Source organism: Tympanuchus pallidicinctus, unplaced genomic scaffold (assembly GCF_026119805.1).
Source record: "Tympanuchus pallidicinctus isolate F22 unplaced genomic scaffold, pur_lepc_1.0 scaffold7, whole genome shotgun sequence".
Classification (NCBI taxonomy): Eukaryota; Metazoa; Chordata; class Aves; order Galliformes; family Phasianidae; genus Tympanuchus; species Tympanuchus pallidicinctus.
In genome coordinates, this window is record NW_026294791.1 from 3,325,726 (window position 1) to 3,344,641 (window position 18,916).

The window sequence follows — 18,916 nt, forward strand, 5'->3', positions numbered from 1 at the left end:
CAGCAGTTGTGTTTTATTTCCACTGAGATGAGAGTTTCTTTTCTGAGTTTGAGGTATTAGACCAGATCTCATCTCAGTGTCATAGATGTTCCCAACAGCATCCAAGAAGAAAATACAGTACAGTTGCTTGCAGAGCTATAACATTGTTTCCTCGCAGTTTTTTTCCAGGACCTCAGTGAGGACACATCTCAAGGCAGACAGATGTATTACTGTGGGCTTTCAGGCCTCTTGCCAGGATACAGCACACAGAAGCAGGACTCTGAGCATACACTGATCTGTGATGAAGTCTCACTCAGGGCCCTTAGCAATAAGGAGCAGGGAAGAAAGTTTTTCAATTTGACAATTAAAAAAAGAGAGATCAATTATTTTTGCAAAGGGTGGGAAAAGTAATTAACTGAAACTACACTGCAGAATTTGGTGTTTATGCTGTAACTCTCAGGAGGTTTTGGCTAGCTTTTTACGTTACGGAATTTTCCGAGCAAATATGTTGCTTACTTAAAGGGAAAGATTTTATTGCCTGAAAAATACAATACACATCTGCAATTTTCTACACCCACAGCTATAATTAATCTCCTCTGATTACAGCCACTCCCTGACAAGATTCCATGTTATATTTAAACACTGGATGCCACTCTGACAGTAAAAAACAAACAGAAAACAACAGAACAATAGGATCATTTTCAAAGACTCCATAGCAGCATAAGATTTAGAATCAGCAATGTCCTTTAAATTGCACTATCAACTGCCCATCCCAGCCAGAGCTAAGAGTGACCTCTAATTGCCACTATAATGGGCTCAGAAGTCTCTTGAGAAATATAAAGTGTAGATGTTGTCTGTGCTACAGAAGAGGTATGAGATTGATGTTGTACTATACAGAAATACTTCAAACTCAATGACATATTGTTGGGGAAAGCAATACTGTGACACTCAGACTCTAAGGATCAGCCCCCATAAATAAAACCCTGGGTTGTCTAAGGCACCTGAAGAATGTAACCTTTGTACATCTTGCCAGAGGTTTGAAATAACACACACATGTGTTTATATACATACAGATATACACTCAGGATTGGGAAGATGTACATGTCTGTAATTGTTTGCTGGAATCTACTGAAGCCTGTCTTTAGTAAATATAAACAAACACATCAAACACTGCAAATGTCAAATAAAGTCATACAAGAGAAGATGAACCTCAAAGTTAAATGGGAAGGTATTTCTTTTACTATTTGTAACAGAGTCCAATTGAGAAGAAAAAAAAAAATGTATGCTTCTCTTTAGGAACAAGCTATTAAAAGCCTTAGAGCATTAGATTTTAAAATTCAGTTTTCCTAGAAGTTATGTCATCAGGCCTGAAGGGAAACACCCATCCCAAAAGCAGCATGGTAAGTCAGATTAATCCCCTGAGCATATCCAGTAATTTCAGTGGATTCCTACCAGGGATGCATTTAGCTAAACATGTTGAGTTGGATGAAAAACTATAAAATAAGAATATCTTATCCACCCACATATGCCTCACCACGTCATGAGGCAAGGGGAAGCAAGCAGTCAGACTGCTTTTTTTCTTTTTAATTAATTTTGTTCTGTTTTATATTACAGACATCCAACTAAGATTCAAGCCCATTGTCTTCGGCATTGTTGAAAAACACATAATGAGGCACAGTCCTAGACACAAAAATGTATTGTCTAGACAAATCAGACATAGCATGTGGGGCTGGAAATATTAATCCACTCCATGAAAAAATGGCAAACAGAGGAAAAAGAAATGGAGAGATTTGGCCAAGGGTCAAAGGATAACCATCAGTCAGAGCCCTGAATTGAATCCTGAGACTTAGTCCAGTGACCTGGGCAGAAAGACAGATACCATCATGCTGAACATACCAGAAATCTTCCTATGCACAACTATGGCCTGAAGCTTCAGACATGAGAGGAGTAAGAAGCATATAAGCAAATAAATCTATTTCTACCACCACAGTTTTTAAAACCTTAATAAGCAAAGGAGAGGTTATAAAAATCATCCCAAAATGACAATGCAAATGATCAGCAAAACTGGCAATGAAGCCCATGCACCCAGATGCCCGTCAGGCACTTGCCCTCCAGCCAGACCTATACCACTATGCAGCATCAGCAGCACTTCAGACAAACAGACTCTTTCAAGGTCAGTATTTCAAGTAAACAATAGGAAATCAAATACCTATTTCAATAAAGAGGCTGTATTTAAAATACATATATTGTTTTCTGTTACACAATAAGAGGAGCACACCACTACTCACGCATCCACACGCATCACCTCACACATCTGCCAGCAGTAACTGCTGCTTCAGCCAGTGGTCCTCACATGGCCACATGTATCCCTCCTATCTTTTGGCTGTGTTAGGCTTCATTATGCAACAGAACCAGCATCAGCAGCTTTTAGGAAGGCTGCAGTTGTTGGCACAGTGACACTTCAGATATCCCCCTACCACATGAAAAGTCAATGTGGGACATGCACCACCAACATTCTTCTTCAGGGAGCACAAACGATGAGCTATTTTGGACTCTTCCAGGTTTGGAAAGCGTGGCACGATGCTGAGAGCACGTCTGGCCAGCAGCAGTGCACACACTGATATCCTCTGCTACTGCAAATCTGACACGAACAATGCCGAACTTTGCGATATGGTTTGAGCTGTTCTCATAATATTCCATCGAGTTAGGGTAGCAGGAAAAACCCATCAATATTTTGAGAAATATTTCTCAAATTTGCTAGAAAGAAAGATTTTACCACTTCACGAGTACATAACGCATTTTTCCTCGAGTTAAAACTGTTGAGATCCTAATTCAGCATGGCACTTCAAGCATATGAAGAATTGTCAGCAGAGTTAATGGAGTTTTTACCAGCTTTGTCAGGCATGTGCTGAACTGGAACCCAGGCTGTCATGCACTTGTGGCCAGACAAAGGCTAAGTGAAACCAGAACAGAAGCAGGAAAATTGCCAAGAGGAACGCAATAAAAGAAAGTTTTAGTAACTACGTTTTGATGGAGACCGATCAGATTTCACACTCCAAACTCCAGTATTGAACCATCCTTTACATGGACAAAACACCTTCGAGCCTGATTCAAGTTAGATGACAGGATTTGGCTGCCATGTGGATCTGAATCAAAAATGCATGTCAGATTCCTGCACATGCAATGAGATGTGGTTTCACCTCCAGTCACAGAACTCAGCTCAGTTTAAGAACATATTTTATAATCTGAACAATCAAAAGTCATTCCTAAGTACAAAACACATTTGGTCAAAACTTAAAAACATTTCTTATGGCTATATTAAATGCAGGGTATTTAAATCACATGAAAAACATGTACATCACATGCTACTTTGTACTTTAATCTCTTACATGCTGCTCTCAGCCTACTTCTGGAGTATATTTCATTGTAAAAATAAAAAAAAAAGATTATAGTTTACAGTTGTTTGCAACTGCATTCACATTAAACAAAGACTATAAAACCACCAGGAGTTGGGAAATGGGTTACAGAGGTGAGTAAAAGCAAACTTATTTATTTGGTAGGAACACAAATACAGACAATAAGTAAGGCTGCTATCCAGGTAAGTCAGCTGTGCAGGTTAATTATTACTCAGAACGCAGCAGTTAAGGCACTGCAACAAAACAAGTGATCATGCAATTGTAACAGGATATGGGTATTACTGGGCCCAAAACCTTAACAGAAAAAAAAACAAGATAACTAACAATTAGGTACATGGAAATTTGCAGTAGTCCTGATCATAACAACAGAGATAAATGACATAGGAGAATATGAACCCTCACTACTTCAGTATGATCAAAAGAACTACAACACTCCCCCTCTCCCCCCAGTAGGGAGTCAACATTGTTGGCAATTCTAGAATTCCTCCCTTGTTTTTCCCTCTGATACAATTACTGCTGGACAGAAGGCACTGGGAGAAAATGAACCTCCTCTTTGACTTGTTCTAACTATGAATCCAATCAACACAGGTCCCTTGGAAGAATGGCTATAAGAATGGTACGGTTCTCATTTCAGATGCTTAGAGCCTGTTACACAGGAAAGGTGGACATCAGCGGTTTTCACGTTCATTTAAATCTTGAAAAACAGCTTGATCTGGGAATAAACATCCACAGCGCTCTCAGAGATGGAGCAAACCCTCCCAGGTAAGCTGGGTAATGCCTGAGCTTGCCTCAGATTAAATACTGTGAAAGGTGATGGGTGAACTAGAAGGGTGGAGCTTACCACAGTTCTAATGAACCTTCATGCAGTTCTAACAACACTCAAGTATTCCTTTCCCTTTCTCGAAGAAAGGGAAAAATTGCAGAAAATAAACTTGCAAATGCAAGAGAGAATGGACTTAGAGTCAAATAAAAATTCTTATGTTACATGCCCAAAAGAAAAAAACAATGCCCTGATCTTTCTTTACTGCTTTATATCTTTATAAAGAAAAAAACCATGCAAGAGTTTCCATACTTGTAAAAAAAGAATTCAGTGATGATATTAAAAAGATCACACTTCATAGAAGTGCTGCACATTTTAGTGTCAGAAGAATTAAGAACCAATTTTAAAAATGCAATTATGCAAAATTCTGTTTGTCCATGAGCTTGGTTCTGCCAAGACTTAGGCACATGTAATCTGACCTGAACGAACAATGTAATGCCCTCAGTGTCAATTGGAGCACTTATATCAGGCAAGCCACTCTTTGCATAAGCATTCTGCATAATTAAGTCATTTCCTTAGTATAAAGAGGTTTGCAGTTTAAGAAAGATGGCAAAAATAAAATTAATGCACTTCTGCTCTACAGTGACTCTAGAGATGAAACAAGCAACTTTCACTGTTGTGAGAAGCAGACTGAAATCCTAAGGTTTGAATTTGAGTTCTCTTCTCTTGACTTGCTATGGATGGTACAAGAATAAAGAGGATGGCACACAAGATTTGCAGCCCTGCAGTAATGAAAAGCAAAAACAAACAGCTTATCAAATCCACAAATAAGAAGAATGTTCACCTAAAAGGCAGTGAAGAAGGATGTGCCATACCCATGGTTAGGTACCTTCAGTTCCTGAGGATATCCTTGGACCACAAGCACTACCAACCATGTTACTCAGCTGGAGTAAGGCATCAAATGAAAATTCCTGAGTGGGCTGCCCTTGATTTTTCCCAAGCACACAATTACTTCATACACTCTGCCCATTAATCTCCATCAACAGCCTGCAGATTGTTTGCAAATTATTTGTGTCATGTAGGATATCGTACTCAAATTACAAATCTTTTCTGAGCAATTAAGTAACAAAAAGTTCAGAGGAGAAAAATCAATAGTGTAAAAAGAACAGTTCCCCAAACATTCGTACAACCAACAGCCTGTTCATACCAACGTGCCTGCTGAGCAAACAAAGGACCCAGACCAGCAAAGCACTTAAGCACATGCTTTAACTTTAAGCACGTGCCTAAGTGCTTTGCTGGAAAAAGGCCCAAAGAGAAGAATGAGCATAGTTAACTGAAAAGCCCTTCGGAATTGGATTGACTGCTTTGTTTTTCCATTAACTCTAGTTGCTAGTAAACACACATTTGGTCTCAGCATCCTGCCCAACATATTTAACCTTCATCACAAAAATAGCGATGGGAAAAGGCTACTGATAAGATGCAAGTAAAAGCAACACTCATGTCCCTCCGATAGGCAAACATACAAGGCGGCCCCAACCACCAACACTTCAGAATGTTCACCACACATCACTGCATTGTCCTTTTCCTCCACCTCTTATGTCAAGCTCCACACAACATATTCTTCCTCCAGCAAACCCCTGTGAGGGAAAGAATCCCAAGCCTGGAGGAGATTGCTTCCTACTGTGGGCTTTGGGAACATGATTGGCTTTTGAAGAGCTCCACCTTGGTCATTAATAACACTTTCACATGCATCAAATTTAGCCCAAAAAGAAAATGAAAACAAAATTCCCTAGAATATCTTAAGAAAAATGATTAAGTTAAAAAAATACCCAGAGAGTCCAAAAATGGAAAGATGATTAGGGAAGGAGGTGAAGTTGGAATGAAGCAATAATAAAAAGCCCTAAGAACACATCATATATTCATAGCTCTTGAATCATTAGGGCTCCACATGACAGCTCTCACAAGCACTGGTACGGCAAACTTCCTCACTTTTAAGCAGGAGTGAAAGTGGTTAAGCCCTAGGACAAATAATTTGAAAATCTCAGCACAAGTCTGATCTCAGTGAGTTGAAAGGAATGCAGACTGCCCAAAAACACAGCAGCTGTTTGTTTTTTCTGCCACCTTTCCAAGGTTCATGTCTGGAGTGAGGATAAACAGTTCTGAAAAAAAGTTATGTGGAGTTCAGACTTAAAGAAAATAAAACATCAGACTAGCATTTCTTGCAGAAAGATTAAAAAACCCCAAACCTTAAATTATTCAGTCCTGGAAGTTTTCAGGTAGAGCTCTCAGGAGCAGAGAGGTAGATGGCTTGAGGCTTCAATATATTAAAATGCTTTCTCCAAACCAGTCTGCATTTTCAAAAGCTTGGCGCGATGTGATTCTCTTGAGCAATATTCCTCCAAGCACAGTTTCAAATTTAATGAGGTAAAATCTGTATTCCTTGTTGCATGTACGCATGTGTGCCTGCAGACACAGCAACACAAAAACCCCTTCAGAGAAACCAGCACAAGAGAGATGCTTCACAAAGCCTTGAGATTTTCCCCAAGTGGAAAATCAGTGCAGTAACAATGCAGTTGGTGCCATGTCATTTTGGACATACTCTTTTTACTCTCCTTCCTCCTTTCTCTTCTTATGGTTCTGTTTGTGTTTAAATCAAATGAGTACCTGCGTTAAGTACATAATTAATAGCTCATGATAGGTTAGGCAACTAAAAATCTCTTGACTTTTAACATTTTTAGTGAGGTATAACTTTCTTTTGATCTATAACATAACCCAAAAAACAAAGAGTTAATCAGAAATTTACTTTGATAGATTACTAGTGGAGCTAACCCATATAAATAAGGATTGTCTGTGTTGTTACAGGCATGTCAGAAACAGCAGTAAATTCCAGGCACCATGTTGAGTTCCAACATCTGTTTATGAACTGTCCTTACTCTCAAAATGAACAGTTGCTACAGGATAAAGCATATAAAAACCTGAAACAAACAGGAATTTATCTAGAGAGCTCTCCCATTATTTTCATAGCTGATGCTACTGGGATACTGGCATGAGGAATGGTGAACAATACAGAACTCTCATTTGCCTGAGACACACACAGATACGTACATACACACATGTGTATCACATATGCAAACATTACCCAACCTGACACAAGATACTATTCATTAAGTAGACTGCAGACACTACTCCTTTCCAAATCGAAACTGCTTGTATCTCCACAGAGCCTGGGGGACAGGAGCAGAGGGTAAGAATGGCAGTGGATGGGGATAAGTTTGAAGAGAAGATGATAACTGTGCTCTATACACACCCCATTTTCCCTTCTTTACAGGGAGATCAAAGTTCAGTCCAACATTAACCTCACATACAAATGCTGTGTTCCAGAATTTAAGGACAACATCACACCTACTTCTCCCATTAAGACAGGAAGCACACTCAATTCGTTTCTTGAAACTAAATTAATATCATAATACCACTTTTATCAAAGGAGACTTTTGTAAGTACATTGTATACAAAGGACAAACAACTCCCAACGACAGGTTCATGGCAGGAACCTCAGGAAATAGAAATAGCTCTCTGCAGTGCTACGCTCTTCCCTCTCATGCCAATGTGCAGATCCAGTCTCATCTCTTGAAAGAAAACTCTTGGACAGTAAGGATGGAAGAAGACACCATCTTCAAAATTTCAGAGGAGAGTGAATGAAAACAGGAGCTATTTCTTTAAGTCTATCAAAACTGTATTATGCCTGCAAAAACACAAGTAGGTTAAGAGGGCTTTTCTTGTTTGTTTTTCAATTTGTTTGGTGTTATCATTTCATTTAAAAACAAAACAAAAAATTAAGTTTTGCTCAGGCAGCTTATCCAGTAAGAAGGGCCCCCCAAAAGCCCTTCTTTCCCACTACAAGTCACCATGTGTGGGTACTTAAAGCAACTGCAAGGCTGCTTCTATGGACTCCCTCCTGCACTTACAGGCAGGCAGAGGGAGCATGGCAGTGTTTTGCCAGTGACAGCAGGAGAGCCAGATCTGAGCTGGCTGTAGCCTCTCAGGTAATACAGGGACAGGCTCTCTGAGGAATGCTGCTTGTTTCCAAATGTGCACTCAGGAAGAGCAGACGGATGCATACAAACTGCAGAGCACCAACAAGCTCATAACTCAGGCTGACGCATTTGAGATAGCAGAACTTAGAACTAAAATAAAGTGAACAAACACAGGCTTTAACTTATATTAGCAGCTCTGAGGGAACTTAAGCCTGAATATGGGTAAACTGAGAAAAAAAAAAAAAAACTAAGTTGCTCGTTCCTCTTTCTCTCTCTAAAATCCAAATACTACCTGAAGGCAGCTAGTACCAGAAGACAAAATACAGAACTCCCACCCTTCACTTTAAAATGAAGCAAACAGACACAGTAGAACCTAAAGTTTTAACTGTTCTGCCCACAGCAGATTTAAGTTTCTTAACAATGGTAAAAATAACTACAGTCATCTTCAGCGTAACACACTGCAATCATTATTGCTTTGTCTTCTTCTCCCAAGTCAGACAGTCAGAATCCTACCATCAAAATTTAATTAAAGGTAGTAAGAAAATAAACAGCCTTCCTTGGAACGTCTTTGATTCCATAAGCACATACACATTTCATCCACTGAAAACTGAATTACAAGCTTTCATCTAACGAGCAGCTTAATGGAACAGCACTGGAATAAAGGAACAGGGGAAGGAAAAAACAAACCCTTGTCGATTTCATATAACACGTTATATATCTATATAGCACTGGGCTCACTATCTGGGAACATCAATTTGTAAGCTACAGTAAAAGTGCTTGCTATCTTAATGTGAGCAGAAGGCAAAGCCAGGGACTTGCACCGAATCAATAGCCAGATCTTACTTAATGTGCCAGATGGTCTACCACAAAGAAGAAATGACAGAACACGTAGAAGCATCTGCCTTCCCTAGAAGCATTCTTGAACGCACTGTATGACTGATCTAAGATGATTTTTATATGCAGATGACAGGTCAAGCATAAAAGTACACTATTATAAAGGTTACAGAGCTGGCAAAGAAGTAGCATCACTTCTATGGACAAAGAATCGCCTTCTTTTGAAGTCTGGGTTGTCAGGATATTTACATCTCACAGTTAAAAGGCTCCTCTCTGGACAATATGAACGCTAAAACAAACAAGAGAAAAAGTCCTATGTAAGCTAATGCTACTTTAAAGAGATAATGTAAATCAACCCTGACATCATCAGTGTCATCCTAAAGCACGATGAGAATTTCCAGTGAAAGTTACTGACATTAAACAGATTTAGACAGCCAGCCAACAAAAATAAAGCAAACGTAAAACTAAACTGCCTTCCAGTCTAAGGCTGTTCTTCAACCATGCATTACAGTGAAAAGGGTGGCAGGAACACTCCGGTGGTAAAAAGCGTTTGTTTGGGAAGTCTGGAGAAAGAATTGGTCTCAAACAAATAATTTCTAGTGTGACCTATAAAAATGCATACATCATTTGTAACTGTAAGTTAGACAGAAAGCTGGACACCCAGCTCAACGTTTACAAAAATCTTAGCCTTCAAATCACACGGCTGTTTTCCCATCCATCAAACAACCATGCCACCTTTTTACTTCAGAAGAGTATTCTAAGGCTGAAACGATTAAGGTTCTTTCATATACAAGGTATGGCAGAAGGGTAAATTATTTCTTCCTTTTTTAAATAAAAAGAAGTAGAAGGAGAGGAGAAGACTAACGGAACAATAAGTTTAAGTGAGTTTTAATACTTTTAAGCACCATATATACTCAGTGCAATGCACAGACTTCACCCTACATAGCTTTATTTTTTTCCTTCACTGGATGAGAACACTTCTGGAATGTTATTGTTTTCAGGGGGTGGTTTTTAAGAATTTACTGTGAATGCATGCATTATATATGTGCACAGTGAAACACTCCTGGGGCTGTAAATGACCCAGGAGTTCATAAACATGGCTATTTTCTTATCTGGTTCAAATTTATGCAAGAAAGCAATTGTTGCACAGTTCTTGCTGAATGGAGACCCAATTTCACAAGGGACAAGGGCTTTGCATGGGGCTTTCCACAACGTTTCACATAAGCACGAGTTCAAAGAAGATGACAGATTGTTTATAACATGTCTTGTACCATCGGGGTCTGATCCCTGATGGTGTTCTCAGAAGCTAAAGCAAAGGAAACATACACCCCCTGAATGCAGCCTATAACAGCAAAGAACCACGAGGACTGTTCAAAAAAGCAAAAAAAAAGAGAGAAGAGAACTGAAAAACAACAAGCCTCTCTGTGGTTTCTGCCTCGTCCTTCCCCAGAATTGAGTACCATAAGATCACAACTCCCCCCACACACAACACACTTACAGAGAAGCACAGTTATCCAATGCTACCATTACTGAGCACGTCAGCAAGCTGGATCTGAAGGACTCCCAACCATCTCTTTGCAAACGTTATTATGGGAAGATTATTATCTGACCCTTAGAGAAGCTATTAATTACAGTGTTCATGTGTATATTGCTCCTGCACAGGATCAACAATGAAAGTGTTGTTTAAGCAAAGCTCCTTTGCCTTCATGGAAAACTTGGTGTGTGTACCTCTCATCAGCTCAACTAAATGTTAATGACTACTTTGGAAAAATAAAAAACAGAAATATTTTCTAATGTACCATAGCATTCTTATTTAAAAGGCTTCTTAAAAGGTAGGATGCTGTATTTTCAAACTGCAGAAATAAGACCTGTAGCAGCAATGAATGTATGAACCCCAAATTTTATTTCCAAAAAGTGCTGGAGAATGTTTTAACCATCACACAGACACTCACATATACATGCACTCTCAAACTACCACACTAGGCAAGATCAGAGCTTAACAGCCAACAAAACACACATTCAATCCCTGAGATCATTTTCCTGAAATAGAAAACTACATATGTTTCTCAAATTTCACATCAAGCCACTGCACAGCCCGAACTGCAGGGGAGAGCAGAGCCAAGCCTGCTTTTGGGCTTGGGAGAGTATAAGGAACCCGAAAACAAGATGAGTCCTTGTATTTTGCCACATTTCTCATCCACAATCTAAACTTACAAACACCTCCGTTTAACAGCATTTCTAGCAGAGGCTGCTTATCAAGCAGTCTTTGCTTTGTCAAATTAAGACACATTGCCTTGGATTAGTGAGACTCCCTGAGTTCAAAATGACTTCATGGTTGGCTCAGAGTTCACTGTCTCTGTGGCAAGTTGCCAGTAATACATCTACTACTGCGCCTGCCCCCAATCCTTTTCTATACTGACCTAGCTGACTTTTTTTTTCCAGCAGCAAATGAACACAATAGAAAACTAAGGGCTAGATGCTGTCACAGCTAATTAAGAATCCTAACAACTTTAAAAAAATCAAAGTAGTAAATATTTGAAGATCTGAACTCAAATCCCTGAAATGCAATGTCTCAATGTATGTCAAAGCTGTTGGAAGGGGACAAGGCTGTTTTTCTTCACTGTGCAGATACAGTTCGACACCATGAAGGGCTCCCGTTCTTGTGGAAAACACATTAAGTTTCTCTTGCTAATATTTTGTAAAGGGCATTTGTACAACAACAATAGCTAAAGCTTCCTGTTTGCCTGTATGCTTCCTGGCTTACATTAACGAGACCTGCTAACAATTTTCTTATTTAGCACACAGAGCTCTTTCAGCCTCCGCCGGCCCAAGGACAGGCCGTTTTTAAATTAATCATTAAGAAGAAAATATCGAGCAGTAACGGCTCACATTGCACCTGCCCTTCACATCCCTGATCATTTTTGCAGCTACACGCTTCCTATTTTCTTACACTGCATCAGTCTGTGTGTCACCAGACTCCAAAGAACATGTTTTGAATTTATTAAAAGCCGAATAGAAGTGGAATTCTGTCTTGTTTGGCAAAGGCACCGTCACAGGGACACTTGCTGTTGGCTTCAGGACAGGAAATTCGTGGCACTTTCTTTGTCTGATCCACAAAAACACCACCGCTTCCCTCCCAACCAGCCCTTGGAGATAATCCCCCCTTCTCCAGAGACTTCTCAAAACAAGTCTCCACGTCTGAAGCCTTGGGTTTCATTTCATAAACAGGATGTAAAACCCGAGTGCAAATCAGGATACTGTCAGTGCCACATGGGCTGCAGTCTTATCAGCAAAACCTTCGGAATATTCCCAAGCCTCTTTCTTCACAGAGAGGGGTTTTAATTTTTAGACCAGGCATCTCTAAGTAGGCGCAAAATATAAACAAGAAGCCAAACAGCAGAATCCCAGCCAAAAGGTATACATTAGTCATGGCACAGCTAGGAAGGAAGGGAAGGGCAGAATCTGGTGTCTGTGCTGCTCCAGTTACCACATCTTTCTTACTTATTGCTCAATCCTTTAAAAGGCACAGACATCCTTCAGATAATCATCCAACTTACAGCAGTCTGTTTCTTCTACAGTACCTCTAAACAACCCCTTCTCTTCCAAGCTTTTCCACTTTCAAAGTTTTTAGCCTATCTGGAGAAAAAAGTTTGGTAAGGACTCTACTAATCATAGAGGGAAAAGAAATACTAATCAAAGGGAAAAGAAAGTAACCTCACAGAATCATAGAATGGCCTAGGTTGGAAAAGACCTTAAAGGCCATCCAGCTCCAAACCCTGTAGTGGGCTGGTTGCCACCCAGCAGATCAGCGGGCTGCTCAAGGGTCCATCCTGCCTGGCCTTGGGCACCTCCACGGATGGGGCACTGACCTAGTATCACTATCTGTGTGTCAGCTTCACAGATGAAGAACAAGCATAAGAATGAAAAAGAATCAAACCCTCAAAAGGTATTCAGCAGCCTGAACACCTATTGTAGATTTAATTTACTTATCCAAAGCAAAGAGGGGAGATAAAAGACTTAAACCTGGATTCCCAGATTCAAACATACTGAATATTAAAAGAATATACACCCCTTTCTCACAAACATTCATGGCATAATACTAGTTAGCTACATGGTTCCTAGAAACCTTTAAGAACCATATCCATTTGTATTTCAGTTTACAGCCTGTTATGTCAGTTTACATAACACTAAGAACATCTTTCTTATAAAACTGACTTTCTCTGAACAAACTCATGGTCCTGAGATCTGTGTTGGATGTAGATAGTTCACAAAAGACTCCCCAACAAAACATGTCATATCATTTTCCCTGACATGAAAGCTAGCAATTTAAGGCTGACTAGACAAGTATTTCCACAGGAAAATTACTTGGGTCGCCACTCATGTATGAGATGACGTCTCTACTAGATAAAAAGTTACTTTCCCCAGCTATTAATACATTTGCAGTGTGAGAACACATACAAAAAATTATTTTTTGTACAAAAACTCGCTTTGTTCCAACTTTTTTCCGCAATTTTGGGAGCTACTTTAAAAGAATCCTAAGTCTCTGTTTCTTCACTCATTCTGGCACTTCTTGAATCTTTATGAATGATTCGCCAGCATTTTCTTTTAAGATACTGAATTATTCATCCTCAACCAGTGGCTTATAGCACAATGCTGGACACTCTCCACCTCACTTACTGTCAAGCCTGACATTCTTCCCTGCATTTCCAAGTCCTCCTCCACAGGTTCACTCTCTTTGATTACCAATCATGTTACACCACGTAAATCCAGCAGAGACCATCTCTATTTCCAGGCAGTGAGCTGGAAGTGGCTGTGAAGGAGAAACACTGGATCTAAGTACACATGACTTCAGAAACGTGTGTGAATTCTACCTGATACCACAGCTTAGCCATCTACCTGTCTGCAACCTAATTCTTCACAAGACATCAGAATAGAGACAGGATTGCAGAAGTGCAACTCTGATAAAAATACTCTGTCCATAATACAGTTATCTCTAAGTCAGTCAGATATTTATTTTGATTTTAAGATAACTTCAAAAACACCATATAAAGAAAAAGTGATCAGAGGTTGTAGATGGTGGGTGGAAGATAGCAGTGAGTCACACTCACCATGAGGAAAAGCCCTGAGCCTATGAAAGCACTGCTAGTATGCCTGAAAAAACAGCTTTCTTCCCACAGCAGCACTTCTGCAATAATACCTGACTATCCTAGGGGCCAAACCAATGTTCCTTGATGTAACCTTGGGTCAGGAGAAGGAAAGTTGCAAAGTTTTCAAGGTTTTAACCAGGGATCTGCCAGGAAAGCTTTTTAATGCAGAAGAGTCGGCTTCTGGATCATTCCAAATAGCTGCATGGTCGTACATTAATCCAAATGAGAAATACTAAGAATTGAACTCTTTTAATAGGGAATATTACAGGCAACAATCTTTTAAGAACAGTGGGAATCAATGATTTAAAACTCATTCTTTGAAGTTCATAGGCAGATGCTGGTCACTGAGATACACAGACAGCACTTCCAAAGGGAGTAGGTAAAAGTCTCAGAGTATGTTTAAGTCCCCACCCCTCAGGTATTCTTACCTGAACTTTTTGCTTATTATATATCCACTGGAAAAAAACTTCCCTTGGCAACAAAGGCACTTCAGGCCAGCAGAATTGTTTGCAGGTGAAAGACAAATGATTTCATACTCAGAAACATGAACCAATAGCTGCTTTCAGATACTTCAAAGCCCAATCACACACTGCTTAACTTTGTGCACTGAGTAATCTCTCCAAAGCCAAAAAGACCACACAATGTTTTTAAATGTTAAATACACACAAAACGTTTTAAGGAGCCACTTAAAAACGTAAGGAAGCAAGAGTAGGAATTTCAACACATGTAAAAATCCTTCTTACAGAAATGTCCCTGGAATTACTTGATTTTACCACCACCAAAACAGATTTAAAAAAAAATAATAAAAATAAAATCTGTCTTCTACCAGGGTCAAATAATGTGTGATTCACAATGACTTAACACGGTGCCTTGCCCTGTGAATAGGCTCCTTTGTGCTCAAGGGAAAAGGTGGCAAAAATCTTACACGTGATAAAATTCCACTTCCACAGTATTATGAAAGATGATATGCAGGATGAAATACTTCACTTCAAACTACATGGCAAATCTTCAGAAAGAAGTGTGCACAGGGGGAAGTAGAGGATGGGAGAAAAAAATTAAGGTTTGATTCCAAGAAAAAAATTCTTGTCCTATTTTCCTATTTGTTTCCCTTTTATTATCACCTAAGACATTCCAGTAGAGCAGAAATGATCAGTTTAATTTGGGGAAGTGCACATTAAGGCAGCAAAGGATGATATACAGGGAAGTACTTTATCCAAAATAGCATGATCTTTTTCCAACTGCTAAATTGGTAATAACAACAGCTATATTTTAAAGTCTGCAGGAAGGTGCCCTCCATCACCTCACATAGACTAAACTATGCTGGAAGTTAGGAAACAGGTTGGAGAAAGGGATTTCTTTCATACAGTACAGCTGCCTCTATTAAAAACAAGAGGGACAGAAGATGCTATGGGACAAAGGGGAAGAGCAGGAACCCTCTTCACCAAGAGATCCCTTTGCTCAAACAAGATAAGAATTCTGTTCCATGTACATCACCACTCTCTCTGGAACTATCTCCCTCTCTTTAAAAGCACATTCCAAATAATATTCAAAGTCCAATCTCACTTGGATCATATTCTGTTTTAGCTTCTTCAGCCAGCAGCACAAGGTGATCCTTTTATTATTTGCTCGCACTTCTCACACCATCTATCAGCCATCCTAGGATCACAAAGCCGAATTCTGCACTTAGTACAAACTTTCTATCAGCATCTCACCATGTGTGATACAGAGATGTTCCTACATATAAGGGCAAATATAAGTGTTTCCTATGTCCTATTAAACTTATCAGAGGACAAATTTAAAGAATCTGTACCCACATACATGTGACATTTAGACATATCTGTTTCCCAGGTCATATCTTTTCAACTGCCTCAAAAAGGTTCTCTTAAGAGAGAAAGCCAGTTTTCTCCCCACAGCTGTACCTAAATTTAAGTAGCACTTGATATGTATGATATTGATCATTATGGTCCTTTTCAACTCAGGCTATTCTATGATACTATGAAGCACTCAAATTGCTTGGGGAAAAAAAAGGCCGTTACCTTTCTCCACTTAGTCCCTGAGCAGAGGGTGCCAGTTCTAAACTGAAGTCTTGAGTATTTGTAAAACATAGAGATCCTGTAGGGAACAGTGAGCCTGGGATTTATCCTCCTGAAATTTGATTTGGGTCAGGTGACAGGTCAGCTTACTCTGCATGATCGTTTGGGTGAGAGTTCTTTTGCTATGCAGTTGACAGCTGTACAGAACACAGTAGAACCTGACTATATTTGCAATACCATCTTTCAGTTCTTTGTGCAAGAATTTACTAGCTTCCATTCTTTTCACTTTTTCATTCAAAGTCAAACAGCATCTTTATATAATGCAAGATATGTATTTAACAATAGTTGCCTATTAGGGAGACTGGCCAGGGAGAAAGAATGCTCAAAAAGAAATCTATCTGATACGAATGCATTTTCCATTGCCCCAACACTAAAACTAACTCCTTACAGCTTTCGTTTTAGACTAATTTTTGCACAGATACAACTCTAGAGACTCCAATGGAAGTACCTGTGAGCTGTGCTGAGCTGGGTGTGGAATTGGGCCATAAGACTTTTTTTTTTTTTTTAAGTGGACACTGTATCTCAATTCTCAATTGGAGGATTTGTTTATCTGCATGTGTATTTCACTTGTACTAATGTCACTTGAATCGAGATTTTAATGGAGTTCTCTCAAACACCGCTGTTTAATTTATCAGCAAGCACTGTATGATGCTTTTGGGGAGTGTTTTACAATGAAGTAACCACTTCTAGATAGATTTTATATGATGTCTTCCATACCCAAAAGAAGCATTTTGTTTCAGTTCTCAGAAAGTCAATAAATTTGTCAACAAAAATAGATTTCAAAGCACTATTAGGAACTTACTTCACAGTAACAAGAGCAACTATATTTATGTCCCAAAATAGAATATAAGACCAATGGACTAACAGTTGTAGCAACATAAATACTGTATATGTGAATTACACTGCTCACAGGAACTGTGTTCAGGAATGTACAATGGAAGCAGGAGATAGGTTCAAGATGTTTTGGAGCAGACTGAATTACAGACAGATGTATGTAACAGCACGTCCAGTCAAAATGAATTAGAGCAGAAACACACATAAGAAAATAGACTCAGATGACTAAATCATCCTGTTACAATTAACATACCTTGCAGTGACACCTGTGGCTTTCCAAGATAAGAAATCCGGAAGATCAAAGAAGTAGCCTGCCTTCTCCCAGCACGACTCTTGTAAGTTCTAGCAAAAAAAAATTAGAGAAATACAGTTATGAGGGCATACATGATCACCTCCTTCTTTTAATGGAAATTAAGAAAACAGTGGTGGGGAAAATTTTAATTTTTCCAAATTCAATACCCTGATCTCTCTCCATATTCCTGCACTGCTCACTTTGCGGTGATTTACTGTCTGAAGAACTGAGTTCTTTCCCCACCACAAATTGATCATAAGGGCTTCCCAAGAAAGTTAATGGAGACACATGGTTCAGATTGATAACATGGGATCTTTCAGTTCCCTGTCAGCTGCTCAGTATCAGAGCAGACAGGCACAAAATCAGTAGACAATTCACTTTAAAAACATTTGCTCAAAGCCATGCCTTACTTTCTAAAATAAACCATTTTATATTTATTATTTCTAAATTTTAAGTGCAGGAAGAAAACAAATACCTCTGTGAGCACAGGACAAAGCTTTGCAATCTGTTAGGCCAGTTGATCAAAGCAAGTAAGAATCTGTAAGCTTTCTATGAAGCTTCACCCTCCCAAATTGCTTTAAAAATCTCCAATGGTTTTCTAAATAACTGAAACAGTGGCTCATGTAAGCATACATCCTAGCTAGGGTCTCTGAGGCATGGAGACCTGCTAGGTGGCACAGTTTCAGCCAAAAACACACATTTAGTCAACAGCTGCATCTAGCAGGTTATGACAGAGTTGGGGAGGTACTCCAGAATAAGATGGGAAATTATTTTGGGGCTTCACCTCTATTGAAGAAATCTAAGGGGTGATTTGCTTGCCATATGGTGTATTTGCATTTCATATCCTACCATTTTCATCTACTCTTCATAAGCTCAGGCAAAGGCAACTATAAAAGATTATACAAGATTGCAGATGCAAAGGATTTTTAGAAAAGTATTAAACACTAAAAGTCTTAACAGCTCACTGTGTTAAAAAAAGACTGATGCAACTGCAACTTTTAAACAAAATGTACAAGCTTTGCATGCTTGTTCCAAACTTGAGTGTAGCTTACACACTAGATGTAGATGGCTGCTACTTCCAATTTAACTTTGTATGTGAAATGCAAAGGTGCTCCTTAGCTTAGTACAAAGCTCACTCATCCTATTTCGATCATACAAACCATTCTGCATTGGTTTTTAAGAAGCAACAGAAGTAGATTTACTATTAGTGTTAATCACAAAAGATATTAGATTAAGAACAACTGTGCCCTTCAAGCAAATCTGCTTTATCAGAGATACTCACTGGGTCCTTATTCTATTACTTGGGGAATTCCCAAAAGCCACACGTTAGTGACATTAAAGTATTTTGTTTCATGAACATCCAAATGATTCATTCTTTGCCATCTCAATGCTTTGTCATCACTAATTAGTAAAGAAAGACAAAAAAACCATAGCATATCCTGATGCTTTTTCCAAACAAGTTTTAAAAAGTCTCCATGTTTTTGATACTCACTTAATTTAATTTATTTTTACTTGTAGTCAAATCTG

At 39.1% G+C, this 18,916-nt stretch overlaps 1 protein-coding gene across 11 annotated transcripts in view; it reads right to left on the reverse strand.

Annotated features, from left to right (window-relative positions):
- The window catches only part of FGGY (FGGY carbohydrate kinase domain containing), a 281,239-nt gene that overhangs the window by 82,539 nt on the left and 179,784 nt on the right, over positions 1-18,916 (reverse strand). For all 11 annotated transcript variants that reach the window (XR_008202247.1, XM_052666250.1, XM_052666253.1 and 8 more), the window contains one exon: positions 17,351-17,439. Coding sequence is in view for 10 of the 11 variants with exons in the window: in XM_052666250.1 (XP_052522210.1) it covers positions 17,351-17,439 (89 nt within the window). In the remaining variant the exon portion in view is untranslated. The remainder of the gene's footprint in view (positions 1-17,350; positions 17,440-18,916) is intronic.